A 13,743-nucleotide genomic window follows, 5' to 3' on the forward strand; every position below is an offset into this window, starting at 1 on the left:
TCCCTGGGAAATCTCTGGCTTCGCCACAGCTGAAAAGTGCAGCTGAGGTGCCCTGTCACCCCCGGGAGCCGCACCGCCTGCTGCTGCCGGGCAGCGGAGGGAGGCAACAATGCTCCTCCAGCCGGGGCTATCTCCCTGCAAGCAGGAGCTTGGAGAGCTCGGGGATTTGAGGTGCCCTTGCAGGGGCTGAGGGAACCCTCTGGTCAAGCTGCTCTGTTCTTCACCCTGAGGGATAGGAGCGAGGATCCCTGACCTTCCCCTCACTGTCACAAAAAGGGCACAAATCTTACAGCCCCAAGTACAGCAGGGGCCACTTCTGCTCGAAAGGGGAAGGAGGAAAAAAGTGCTGAATTAGGTTTAAAACCTCTGCAAAATTAAAGCTTCATAAAACAGTTTCCATTATCGTGTACCCTGAGCCGGAGAACTTTTGGCCCCTGTAAAACACAAAGACCAGGACACGTTAGTCTGTGAGCATCCTGTGTCCAGACACAAGCAGCTGCCTGCAGGACAGGAGAGCCAGCTGCCGTGCTGCTGCGGCATGGCATGGCATGGCATGGCATGGCATGGCATGGCATGGCATGGCATGGCATGGCATGGGTCCCTTTGCTTCTCTGGTGGGGAGCACAGAGACAGAAACACCCTGAAAGCACCGAGTGCAAACCAGAGATGTGTAGAGCACTGTATTAACCTGCCAGGCAGCCTCAGCTTTCCACTCATTCCCAGGATCCGAGGGGTTATCCAGCGCTGCTCAGGGCAGGGAGACGGGCTGGATCTCCTCCCACGCTGGCCCCTTATCATCGCCCTGGGGAGATGGAACAGAGACTTCAGGGGGGAAGCAAGAGCAGTGAGCACCCCTGAAGAGAAGCCCCCTGTCCGGGCTGGCTCCCCTCATCTCGGGCAGGTGGATGCGGTGTCTCCGGGCCGGGCCCGTCCCGTCTCCGGGCGGTGGATGGGTGCGGTGGATGGATGCGGTGGATGGATGCGGTGGATGGATGCGGTGTCTCCGGGCCGGGCCCGTCCCGTCTCCGGGCAGTGGATGGATGCGGTGGCTCCGGGCCGGGCGCGCCGTCGGGCGAGGGCGCTACGCCGCCGTGGCGGCTCCGGGCCGGCTGCGGGCGGGGAGCGCACGGGGCGGGGGGGCGGATCGGGCTGTCTGTGCCTGCGGCAGGGCGGCAATCACGGGTCACCTGCACCGGGGTGGGAGCGGGGCTGATGAGGATGGAAGTGGTGAGGACGGAGGTGGGGGTGAGCATGAAGATGATGGGAATGAGCTTGAGAATGGAGTAGGACGCTGCTGGATATCCCCAGGCAAGGGCGCCAGCACGGGGGGAAATGTGGCTGCTCTGGGGACAGGCGCCTCACCACAATGCCTCCCACACTCACCGAGCCCCGGCGCCACACCACCCTGTCCCCACACGGCACAGACCCCACAGCTCCCCTGTTCTTTTCTTTCGGAGGCTGCCCAGAAAATCGTCCGAAAGGCGTTTTTCCCCGGACAGGGATATCCCCCTCTCCCGCCCGCAGCCCCTTTCCCAGCTTGTGCCAACACCCCCCTCCCGCCCCCGGTACCGCATTGCGGAGCTGCCCGCTAACCCCGGACCGGACCGGACCGGACCGGGCGGGGGAGATGGGGGGACATCCCAGCCCTACCGGGGCTCGACGTGTTTTGGGGGCAATAATAGGAGTTCCACGGGGACCTCAGCCGTGCCTGTGCTGCGGGAGCGCTGCCGGTGGGTCCCCCCATCCGCATCCTCACTGTGTAGCGGCAGCGGATGGACAATTAGTTGTCGTGGCTTTTAAAATGGTGTAAATCGAGGTGTTTTCGGTCACAGGATTGGAGTGTGGGGCTGACCTCCCCCGCAGTGGCGGCTTTGCCCGCAGCAGGGATCAGCCCGACGCTCCACACCCGTGGGCAGGGTTTGGTGAATTTGGATCAAGCCAGGGGTACACCCAGCCTTTTATTTCGTTTGTTTCCCCCGCTTTGTTTGTTTGTGAGGGGATTTTTTCTCCCTCTTTCACAAGAACAAAAACCTCGGAGTGCATCTGCAAACTCCCGTGCCTGGAGTCTGAGCACTACGGGGGAAAGCAAAACTGTGAGGAGGGGGTGAGAGCAGCCCCATCACCCCCAGCTGTAAGACGACCTTTTCCCAAAAAATGTCTCCTACCTCTTGCAAATAGCCGAATGCCACCTTCTCTAGAAACCCGGCACTGCCTCCCCTTAGCCCGAGGATGTGTTGTAGCTCCAACACGGGATGGATGAACTTCCCTCTGTCCCTGCCCTGCTCCTCCAAGCCCCCCACGAACCAGGCCAGCCTCATCATCTGTGTTTTCTCTTTATTATTCCATATATTTATGTACCACATTATATGTTAAAGATAGATTTTTTTTTTTTCTGATATACATTTTTCATCTTATTTACCACAATGACACCACACATACATTGGAAACAGCTCCACGGATCTGGTAGATTGCACAGAATGAATTGTGTCATAGTTTTGTTCCTGTAATCCTGAACGACATCAAATCCAACCATATATATATATTTTTTTTTTTTTTTAGCTTTTCATAATTTAGAAATAACAATTGTTAAAATGAAACAAAACTTAAGTCACCGAGAAGGGGACTCCAGGGCTGCGATTTCAACCAGAGGCAACACATTTGTATTTGATGGGAAGCGCCGTTCCTCGGTGTGGATTCGGATGGAAGAATCAAGCAGTCCTGACATCTATGTGACTACGGTGTAAACATTGCAGGTAAGCGGCATCACCAGTCGTCAGATGCTGCTTGGGCTTGTTGGGCCGGTCGTACAATCTGGGTCTTGTCTACATCCATCTCTCAAAGTGTTCAAACAAAGGTCCCTGCTCCCAGCACCGACAGCGGGTTTGCTCCCCAATCCCATGGGATCGGCACCTGTGTTTCAGCTCCTGAAACACTGATTTGCATATCTGTGAGGAGTGTTGAAAACTGCGACTGTTTCCCAACAGGCCGTTTGTGGGGGGCCAAGCTTCAGGCAACGAGTGAGGAGATAGGAGTGGGGCACCAGATAATTTTCTTCCAAAAAAATCTAAATAACAAAAAAATAGATTTTAATCTGAGCTTATTTAAAAAGACATCAGGGCGAGCACTTTAATCTCTTCTTATTTTCCTTAGTTTGCAGATTCTATGACATAGAATTTTTTGGATGCATGTAACGAAAATAATGACTCTTTCCATTAAAGGGATGCAGAATTATTTGGCTATGCGGATGTTCAATGCGATTCTCTTCCTGCACCCGACTCTGGCCCCTCCTTAGTCTTCAGCATTGGTTCTGAAAGCTTCTATGAGGCCTTCTAAAGAGTGGATGAACCCAGAGATGCTGCAGATACCACCTATAACGAAAATGGCAACATCAAAGAAGACATGATGCCACAAGAGCTTCCTCCACAACAGTTTGAGGTGGAAGAGACTGGGGAGCAGGAAACAGAGCCCTGCGCCTGTGAGACTCCCAGTAAGACCCATCAAGAGGGCAAAATGGGGGACATAAATAGCCATGAGCAGGGTGAAAACTACCAGGGCACATCTGAGGGTGAGTCCCCAGGATTTGAGCCGCCCGTCACCCCCATAGCAGTTGGGGAAGAAAGCCCTGTTTCCATCTTGGAAAAGGGACCGCTCCAGGACTTCTACAGCTGCAAAGAACGGCAAGGGGTAGGAGAGCAAGGCTTTGGCCACCAAGAAAATGTTGACTACTGCCCTAATGGTGGATGGCAAGTTGTCTGTAATGACCTCCTTGGTCTCATCAGCCCAGGTCAGGTAGGCGACCAAGGCAAAGAGTCCCTTAAGGATGCAAGCTGCTATGTGAGTCCAGTTCATCATGCAATGAAACTCCTTGGGGTTCTGCATGTTCCCCTCCAAGGAAGGCAGAAAGATCTGGGAGGTGTAGCTGAAGACAATGATGCCAATAGAGATGGGAAACTTCTTGACATCAATGTAAAACTTGACTTTGTCCCAGGCCCAGTCGCGTGCCCTGGAGAGGCAGTAGGCGATCACCAGGATGTTGATGACAAAGTGGGCTAATGTGCAGAGCAAGCTGAACTTGGAGACTGCCTTGAGGTTCTTCAAGAACGCACAAGGCAGGAGCACTGCCGTGGCAATGATGGACCACGACTTCTGTGAGACGGGCAGGTTGGGGAAGCTGTTGTACATCAGGTTCCCACTGACCACCACATAGAGGATGCAGGTCATGACCAGTTCAATGATCTGAGCCACGTTCACAATTCTGCCCCCGAGGGTGGGGAAGCGGGGCGCGCAGCACGCGTTCGCGATGTCCACGTAGGAGTCTCTCACCCTGACTATCTCCCCATCCTCATTCTCTTCGTAAAGACAGGCAATAAGGATTTTCCCAGTGTAGCAGCAAACCACTGCAGCGAAAATTATTAAAAAGAGTCCTAGGTATCCACCGTGAAGGATGGCATAGGGCAGGCCCAGAACAAACATCCCCTAGAAAGAGACAAAATGGAAACCGTGTTGCTGGATCTCTGAGGGGCCCGGGCCCACGTCCACGGCCGAGCACACGCAGCCGCACCACGGCGGTCATGTGCGTGCTCTCTGTCTGCCCACACACCATGGCACCCACGCAGGCAGTCACACAGTCACGCCACACAGCCGCGGCCACGCGTGGTGACGCACCCCCTGTCCCTGTGACGTGCCACCCCCACATTCACACCCGCGTCATCGCACCCCGGAGCACCCACAACAGGCAAGCAAGGTTTGGGTGCCCGGGCTTTGCTCCAGTCTCTACCCTCTCTGTCCCCAGCCCCTCTCAGCGCACCAAGACCTCCATAGCTGGGGACATCCCGAGGAGCCAGACTGGGCCCACTCCAGTGCAGCCCCACCACCAGCCCAGTCACCCCCGGGTCCCCTGTCCCTCCTTGCCCGTGACCCCTGATGGGGTCAGGATCTGCAGTGTGACAGAGCTGGGCCCTGGGCCCCTCCCTGGCGCTGTGCCTGGCTCGGGGGTGGGGAGCGGGGGGGACAATGCAGAAAGCTGGGCTGAGGGGTTTTAGTTTCCATTTTTTTTAAATCTGTTTTTCCTTTTCATTCCTTCCTCCCGCCCTATTATTCACCTCTATCTTTCACCTATTTTTATTTCTGTTTTTTCCCTCTTTTTTTTCCTTTTCCCCCTTTTCCTCGAAGCCGGTTTGCAATCAGCCCACGGTTTCTGGCCGAGATACAGAGCACGTAACAGGACCGGGATCAGGGAGCGCTGCCCGGTGCCCCGCGGCAGTGGCGGAGCGGCGGCGGCCGTACCTGGATGGCGTTGGTGACGTTCCATCCCGCCTCCCATGCCGTGATCTTGGGCTTGCCCTGCCCGGAGAGCTCGGAGCAGGCCTCCTTGGAGGCGGAGGGCGGCAGGGGCCCTGTGCCGTCCCGCTGGTAGTGGATGTCCCCCTCCAGGGGCGGCTCCCCGCCCTCCTCGCTGCCCTCGGACTTGAGGATGTCCATCTGCAGCCCTTGCCGATGCTCCATGTCGAGGTCGTCGCAGTGGGCGAAGCCCACCGCCTCCTCATCGGTGGCCGCCTGGAAGCCCATCCTGGCGAACATGCCGCTCATCTTCGCCTGGGATTTGTGCGACACCGAGGTGGCCACGTTGGAGAGCTTGCTGCGGAGGAGGGTGGCCATGGCGGCGGCTCTGGTGACTCCGCTGCTCGCGGACCCTCGGGGATGCAGAGACCCGACGGGGCGGGCGGGCGGCGGGGCGGTGGACGGGACTTGGTCGCCCGGCGAGGGGCGGCTGCGGGGAGCTGCTCCGAGCCGCTACCTCCGTGTCCCGGCGCAGTGCGGGCGGCTCCCGGCCGGGGTGCCCAGGGGCATGACACCGCTGCGGGGGGAGCGGGCCCGCACGCCCCGCCGCCCGCTCCGCGCTGCTCCGCGCCGCTCCGCCGAGCCCCGCGGCGGGATCGGGGGGCGAGTCGGGCGGGATGGGGGCTGTCAGCAGCCGGCGGATGTCACCAGACGGGCAGAGCAAGCCCCTGGCACAGCGCGCCGCGTCTCCATCGCAGTGCGCCCACCTCGCGGAGAGAAGAGGAGAGGGGAGAGAATTGCTGCATTTCTGGGGGAGGTACCAGCCTCCCCGGCCAAGCCCAGCCCCCCGCACTCCCCCCCCGCCCCACCCACGCCCGCCGGGCCCCGCCAGCAGCGCCGCAGCCCGGGACCACCCCCCCCCACCCGCCCGGCTCCGCATCCCTTGCGCTGCCCGCCCTGCCCCGCACCTGCCCCGCACCCGCCCGCAGGCCCCCGGCCGCCAGCCCCTTCCCCACGGAGAAACAAAAAGCTCCTCTGAAGAGGCGGATAGGCGGCTTTCGACAGGCTCTTAACGGGATTTTCCTCCTCGCACCCCCTTCTTTTTCTTTTCTCTGTCCCCCAAAACGCGCGGCCACTTGGGAGGCGAGGGGCGGCCTGGGCAGCGGCCCCTGCCCAGGGGACACAGCAGTGCGAGGCCACCCGCGCACAGGGAGCGAGGTTCAGCTCTCTGTAACGATTCCTGGGATCAGTGAGCTCCAAAACAGGCGGGACCGGGGGCGCAGATCTCGTTTGGGGCCCGCAGCCGGGTGGCACCGCACCGGCACCGCAGCGGTACCGCCCGGCCGCGGGGGGCACCGGCACCGGGGGATGCTCCGTGCAGAGCTCTCGGTCCTCACCAGCCAGTGCTGAGATTCTCCTTTCTTTAAACAAAATACCGATCTTTTCGGTTTGCTTCCAACGCTTATGTTCGTTTGTAAATTAAAAGCCTTACGATTTTAAATTTATTTTAAATTTTTTTCCGAGGTGAGCGGCCAACATAGCCGACAACGGCAACGAGAAGTGCCGGTCCTGTGCTGTGGCAGAGACAAGTGGAGAGTGGCAGGGGAGCGATGGCATGCGGGGGCAGTGTGTGGGAAAGCACGTCCCCTCTGCGGCGGGAGAGCCTTTAAATCGTTGTTTAAAAAAATCATATTTATATATATGTATGTGCGTTCTTTGAAAGGTGGGGAAAGGGAGGAATTTCTGTTTCCTTTGTTGTTTTGGAAGACAAAAAAAAGGAACATTATTTTACTACAGAGGGGAGGAAAAGCCGGGAGGAAATTATTTCCTAGTATCATTGTTGAGGGAGTAGGGAGGGAGCGCACAGGCTGCGGTTGCAGGTGGGATGCAGTACTGAGCAGAGATGGAAAAAAAAAAAAAAAAACAATTCCTAGGAAAAAAGACCCCTAAATCCCCTCCTTAAAAATATTTTAATTTTTTTTTTTTCCACAGCCACAATTCAAAAGCAAATGGGGTGCAAAGAGGCTGAAGGGAGCAAAAAACCAGAATAAAGCTAAAATATCCGCGGTGAGGGCTGTACCCCTAAGGGGTCTCTCGTCCACTGCTCCTGGCGCGGGGATGAGGGAGCTGCTTCTCCAGCAGGCCCCCCAAAAATTTTTTTTTTTTTGATGGCAGCAGAGGAGGTGGGCGACTGAGCGTGGCGCATCCTTGGCTTTGCGTGGGAATTATTACATGTGAGTGCACAGATAGGTCGCGAAAGCCGAGTGGGGCACGGCTTCGCCCCGGGTTTAGCAGCGTCTTGACGGGCTGGGATTTCACGGGCGAAATTGAAAAGCTCGGGCCGTCACCGCTGCCGCAGCCGCCGTTTCACCTCTTCACAACCCGGGAAAACCAGTGCCACGACGGACACCGTGAGGGATTAATCCAACGATTTCTTTTTCTTTTTTATTAACATTTTTTTTTTTTTAATTTATCCTAAGACGAGTTCGTTATGAAAGCAGGCGTGAAGGAGCTCTGTTACTGGAGGCTGCAGGGGGCATCAGGGAAGAAGGAACGAAAATGCATCCAAACCTCTGTCTGGTGCGTGTTTATTTCCTCAAATAGCCCTGGCGCATCCGTGCCCCTGCCCCGGCAGCCCCGAACGGCGGCTGGGAGACCCAAAATGATCCCACCGGGCATCACGCCGCACCCCCGGGCAGCAGCCCTCGATGTCGGGGAGTGGAGGGGGTTCCACTGGGAGCCACCCAGCTGACTTTTAAGGTCCCTTCCAACCCAAGCCTTTCTATGATCACGCCAAGGCTGAAGGAAATGGGCTTTTGGCTCTTCGTTGAGCATCCAGAATGTCATGGATGTGTCGGGCTCGGGAGACGTCTCTTAAAGAAAAAAAAAATCCTAACCAAAATAAATATTAATATTAAAAAAAAGAATGAACAACAAACAAAAAGGGAACAAAAAACCCAAACCGACAGAAAACCAACCAAACAAGCAAAAAATACCAAAACAAAACCCCAACACAAAACCAGAAAACCAAAACCTAGCAAAATCCCCCCAAAACAACCAATAAAGCAAAAACTCCAACTGAAGAAAGGAATAATAATAATAATAATAATAAAATAATCCACAGGGAGCTTGAAAATATGTCCAAGATCTCGGGGCCAGTGCGGAGAGAGTGCCCCGGGGCAGGGCTGCCTCGCGAGGGCCGTGGGACCCTCCGTGCCCCCGGCGGGCTCGGGCCGTTCCTCCGGCCGGGGATGCCCTGGGCTCGGGGCTCTCTTTTCCCAGTGCCGCGCGGGGCCGTGCCCCCTCCTTGCCCGGGGGACCCTTCAAACTGAGAGCCCGCAGAGCGCCGGGGCTGCTGAGCCTCGTCGGACCCCGAGGTCAGTGAGAAACTGTGGGGGATGCTGAGGTCAGGCTCTGGGGCTCCGAGGGGTACAGGAGCGGGGGTGCCGCTGTGCCCCCCCGGTTTTTCTGCCGGGAGCTGAGCCCGCACCCGCATCTCGGAACCGCCCCCGCACCCCCTGCCCGGCTGGGAACACCCACCCCGGTCCCTCTGCCTCCGGGACGACGGCTCCAGGAGAGGGAGATAAAGATTTTCTGTAGCAGCGGCTGAAAAAATAAAAATACTTTCTCCCCACTGCCCCCGAACTACTGCCGGCGGCTGAAATCGGGTAGAAAGCACAAAAAAAAAAAAAAACCAAAAAACAAACAAAAAAAAAAACCCACCAAAAAAAAAAACCAAAAACGGAGCGGGGGCGGGGGCTACGGGACACAGAAAGAGGGAGAGGAAGAGAGGAAAACCCGGAGGGTCGGGGCATTTACCTCTGCTTCTCTCTCCATCGCTGCCCGCAGCGCACCGGGGAAGGCTGGAGGGGCGGGTGGACGGACGGACGGACAGACGGACGGATGGAAGCAGCGGCGTCACTCCTGGGCTCTCCCTAACTCCCAATTAACCCGAGCAGGATAATGGTGCCAAACCTTATCCAAAGGTTAGCGGCTCTCAGGGGGGCGTTTGAGCTGCAAATCGTTTCAGCCGAGGCTGAAAGGCGAGAGCGAGCCCGCGAGCGAGCCGCAGCCAGCGCTGAAGCCGGGGGGCTCTGGCACTCTCTGCTTTCTCTGAGCCGCTCCTCGGGGCGGGCAGAGGGTCTCTTGTACCCTCCCCAGCAGTGCTAGGGGTGTGCAGCCCTGCTCCTGCGGGGAGCAGCTCGTCCACACCCCACCATCCTCCCCAGGCACATCCAAGCCGGAGGAATAACTCCGTCTTATCTCTGCAGACCAGGCTTGCTAGGCTTGTGGCTGGGTCTTCTGATTATTAAACTGAGGTATAAGAGCAATTTGTGCTCAAGAAGCATTTAAAGCAAGTCAGAAGTCCAATCCTGGCCGTGTTGTCTTTCTAAATCCCTCACCACCAGCCCCTCTCCAGGCTGCTGGGCAGCACAGAGCAGTGCCAGTTGCACGAAGGTGCAGGTATTTGGGAGCAGGATGGCCATCACTCCAAGTTCACTGCTCAGTCAGGCTCCCAGCCGCAAAGGATTTGGGTCTCATGGGTTTTGGGGGCTGTGAGCTGCTACAAGCACACTAGACTGCAAATTGTGCCCATATGAAAAAGGGGGTGTGCAAATCCTGGATGTTCACCTTCATCCTCCCCTGTAACACTCAGGAAGAGTGAAAGTCCAAATGCAGGTGTGCAAGCCCCTGATTCCTGCTCAGACTCCTGGCCTGTGCCACGATCTTTCCCCACTCCCCTCTAACCTGCTGCAGAGCACCTCCAGCACAGCTGCCAGCTGCAGAGACAGGAAGGCTGAGGGGCACCTTCTGCCCAAACAGCCAAGAAAATTCCATGGTCACATCTGCCCGAAGAACAGAACCCTTACAGGTCAGCCCAGGCATTCCTGGAGCAGCAGCCACCCCTCTGCACAGGTACGTGTGCACCTAGGGAGGATCCCAGGACGTGGAAGCTGCTCCCCCTTCCTGCAGCCGTGTCCAGAAGCAGCTGCTGTGTTTATGGCCAGGCCGATGGCAGCCCTGCAGCCCCAGCAATGCACAAGAGAGGCTGCACAGCAGTGCCCTTCATCCCGGCTCTGCCTCCTCATCCCCCCGCCGCCACCGCGCCGGGCAGCTCTGACAGGATAATGAAGAGTTGCACGATATACTCTAAAAAGGCAATTAGATAAACTGCTGGACTGGGACCAGCTCCCGTGACCTAGTTCATCGCTGTGGGAATTTCGGGTAGGGAAGGAGAAGGCGTCGGAGCCAGGACGTGGTGCACGGTGAGAGGGCTCTGGAGGGGAGGGAGGGCGGCTGTGGGCTGCAGCACAGGCTGCTGGAATGTCCCAAGCCTCGGGCTCTCCCTCTCGAGTGTGTTTAGAGCTCGCCAGCAGCAAAATCACGAAGTGAAAACTCTGGATGTAGAATCACCCAAGCTGCTGCTGGGTTTGTGCTCTGGCTGTTGCGGCTGGTCCACAGTCCGGTGCTCAAGACAAAGAGAGCAGCAGCCACGCTGGCAGATACTCTGCAGTAAAATAACAATAACAGAGTGAAATCCAAAGGCAGAGTCTCCAGGAGAAAGCCCACAGTGGATGCCCACTCTTTATTTAATTATTTTTTTTACTGAACACACAAAATGGCTGCCTAAATTTCAGACTCATTAAAAAAAAGACCACACATACTAATGATTGGGAATGTCAAAATTTTAGATTAATGTGTATTAAAATAAGAAAATTTTACCATATGTAAAAAGAAAGGTTTCTTGATTTAACCTCTCTATTTGCAAAATAAGTAATTTTTGATCTGTAATTTGGGATTAAATTTGTACATGAATTGCTGTGATTTCTATTTCCCAGAGGGAAGAGCCTTGATAAACCATTATCACATATAAACTAAAAATTAATTTGCAATTTGAGCACAACACATTCCCAAAAACACTTTCCATAGGTTGGAATTAAATTTAACCCATTGTTTGTCTTTATGCTTCACATCAAAATTAAGTGGTAGCCCCTGGGTACCAAATTCCCAGCTCACTACTCTGTAGTATTGTTCCCACGAGCCTAACAGCATTTTCATTGACTTAATATATAAACCTTCATCACTGTCAAATTAAATATTCATATATGTACACACTCTTGTATTTCACAGGAAATGACAATGGACTAGGAAAGGAAGGTGCACACTTCATAGGTGCCAAGATTTTTAATATCAACTTTCAAATAAAAATCTCTTCTGCTGCACTTGTAGGGGCTGTAACAAACAGCGACTGGTCTGGACAGGAAAGTTCTCCCTGTGGTCAGATGATGCCCCAGTACTGGAGACTTTTTATATCATCTATATTTTTTCTTATTCTTTCAATGCTGTTTTTTCTTAATTGTGTTTAATCTGTGTGTGCTGTGGGAAGGGCCTCTCATGCAGAGGGCCGGCCAGCAGCCAGCTTGCCTTGGGGTGTTTCTTGTCAGGAGGGCTCAATCTCAGCCTGCTCCATCCCCCATCTGGACATGTGCCTTCTCTTTTGTGTGTCCATTTCTGATAAAATCAGGTCAGCAACACACAGTCACTCACATCTCCTGCAAACATCTTCCAGCTCTATCCAAAAGCCAAGAGGAGCAATTTGGGAAGCCCCAGATCCTGCTTTGAGATGTTCCTGAAAGCTCAGCCAAGGCTAACAAGGCAAGGCAGCAGGCACAGGTTTGTGCATCTCCCTCTAACGGGACTTCTTTCAGTGTTTTGGAGTGACAGAAACCAGGTTCACCTGAGCCAAACACTGAAGCTACTGGCAAAATTGCAGCTGGGTCTCTGAACCTGACTCCACATCAATTTGTGGAGTCTCCCATGTGGAGGGTGCTCTTTCCAGCAGCAGGATTTGGATGTGCAGCCTCTGCGTGCAGGTATCATCCATTAGTCTGGGCTTTTTTCCTAGAGACAAAAAATAAACTCCATGTAAAGGATACAGTCAAGACCTGAGCCCAGAAAACACCACGTGAAGCTGCTGCTGTGTCCTAAGGAAAGCCAAAGGGAAAATGAGGTACATCACAGCTTGATCCAAAGGAGAGCTCAGCCCACAGCAACACTTCCCGTGCTGCTGGAGAGGAGGAGACAGAGAACCTCACCTCGTGCCCTCGTGCTGCTGCCTGTGCCCCCTGCATGCCCACTGCCAGCTGAGGGGATACCTCACCTCCTGCTGCTGCTCGTGGGCAAGGACTGGATGCTGCCCTCGCCTTGGCTGCCTCTGCTCTGCACTGCGGGCAGAGTCCTGCTTCTAGCAAAGAAAAAAAATTAAAAAAAAACGAGAAGAAGAGAAAAAAGAACAAACCTCTTTTTGCAGGAAGGCTCCACACACATCATTCCTTTTCATCCCACAATGCCAGTGTGAGCAGCGCAGTGCACAGTGCTGGGAAAACTCACAGTGGCACAGGGAGGGTGTGAGTTGTGAGTGCCCGGCTGTCTGCGGCCAGAGGGGCACTGGCACTTGGCATGGGGCAGAACCAGCCCTGCTGGTGCTGCACTAGTAGGGTGCAGGAAATGCAGTTACCTGTGCCCAGCACAAGCAATGGAGAACCTATTTCTTACATGGCTCAGGAGGACAGCTCATCACAGTGTCTTTGTCTGCTGCTGCAGAGGTGCCCATCATAACCCTCGATACCTCACACTGCAGGCAGTGCTGACTCCAGAGCCAGTCACAGGGACAGCACTCAGTAATTACAGCTAAATGGAGCATTTCTACAGAGTTTCTCAAATACTCTGACCTGAAAAGCTTTCCTGTCAGCACTTCAGGTTAGCAAACTGGGACAGGATAATATTCATAATATTTACTGTCCTCACAAGCAAGCAAGCAGCGAGTTTCTTGTCCAGAGGCACCAGAGGAGTCCAGCCAGCCCTGGGGGTCTCAGCATCAACCCCACAGGCAGAAGACCAGACCTTTGCAGAGGAGCCTTTCTTCTTTCATCTAGGATAAAGTACAGAAAGAGAACAGGTACTAGGGCAGGACTGAAATTATCCCTTGCCAGGAGACAATAAGGAGGGAACAGACCACGAGCTGGAAACCACAGCTGCAGCAGAGGATGTATTTTTGGTGATGCAGCAGCACAGTGCCCAGCTGTGCAGCTCACACTGACACACAGCAAATATTTCAGCAAAATAGAAATTTCACCTGTTACCACTGCAGCAAACCTCCCGTGGGGGTTTTGGTCACTTCCTGGTGGGATGCTCTGCTCCATAAGAGGCAGAAATGGGCCCAGGGCTAGGCCAGGTGCAGGCAGGGTGGTTCTCACCCAGGCTCTGCTCTGCAGCTGCCAGGAGCCCGAGGGTCTCTGCTTCATGGGCATTACAGGGACAGATTCTGTGCCTTTCCATGAATTTAGCTTAAGCCTTTGAATTAGGAGATGAAAGAAAATGAGATTAAAAAATATTTGTAAATAAGTACTTTCTGGGCACTAAAGCAGCATTCCTGCCCTCTGCCTCCATCCTTGCAGAGAG

General features: G+C 54.9%; 1 protein-coding gene across 2 annotated transcripts; it reads right to left on the minus strand.

Moving 5' to 3' along the window:
- Window positions 1-2,317: 2,317 nt before the first annotated feature.
- On the minus strand, window positions 2,318-9,118 carry SLC32A1 (solute carrier family 32 member 1). Of its 2 annotated transcripts, XM_068207503.1 has the most exons (3): window positions 9,100-9,118; window positions 5,287-6,047; window positions 2,318-4,476 (listed from the first exon to the last, which is right to left on the minus strand). In XM_068207503.1, the coding sequence occupies exons 2-3, from the start codon at window positions 5,656-5,658 to the stop codon at window positions 3,289-3,291; spliced, it is 1,560 nt and encodes a 519-aa protein (XP_068063604.1). In that variant the 5' UTR covers window positions 5,659-6,047; window positions 9,100-9,118; the 3' UTR covers window positions 2,318-3,288. The 2 variants fall into 2 exon arrangements, with proteins under 2 accessions (XP_068063604.1, XP_068063603.1); XM_068207502.1 differs by lacking the exon at window positions 9,100-9,118 and having other exon boundaries at window positions 5,287-6,092.
- Between the last annotated feature and the right edge of the window lie 4,625 nt (window positions 9,119-13,743).

This window comes from Anomalospiza imberbis, chromosome 17 (assembly GCF_031753505.1).
Source record: "Anomalospiza imberbis isolate Cuckoo-Finch-1a 21T00152 chromosome 17, ASM3175350v1, whole genome shotgun sequence".
NCBI classification, from domain to species: Eukaryota; Metazoa; Chordata; class Aves; order Passeriformes; family Viduidae; genus Anomalospiza; species Anomalospiza imberbis.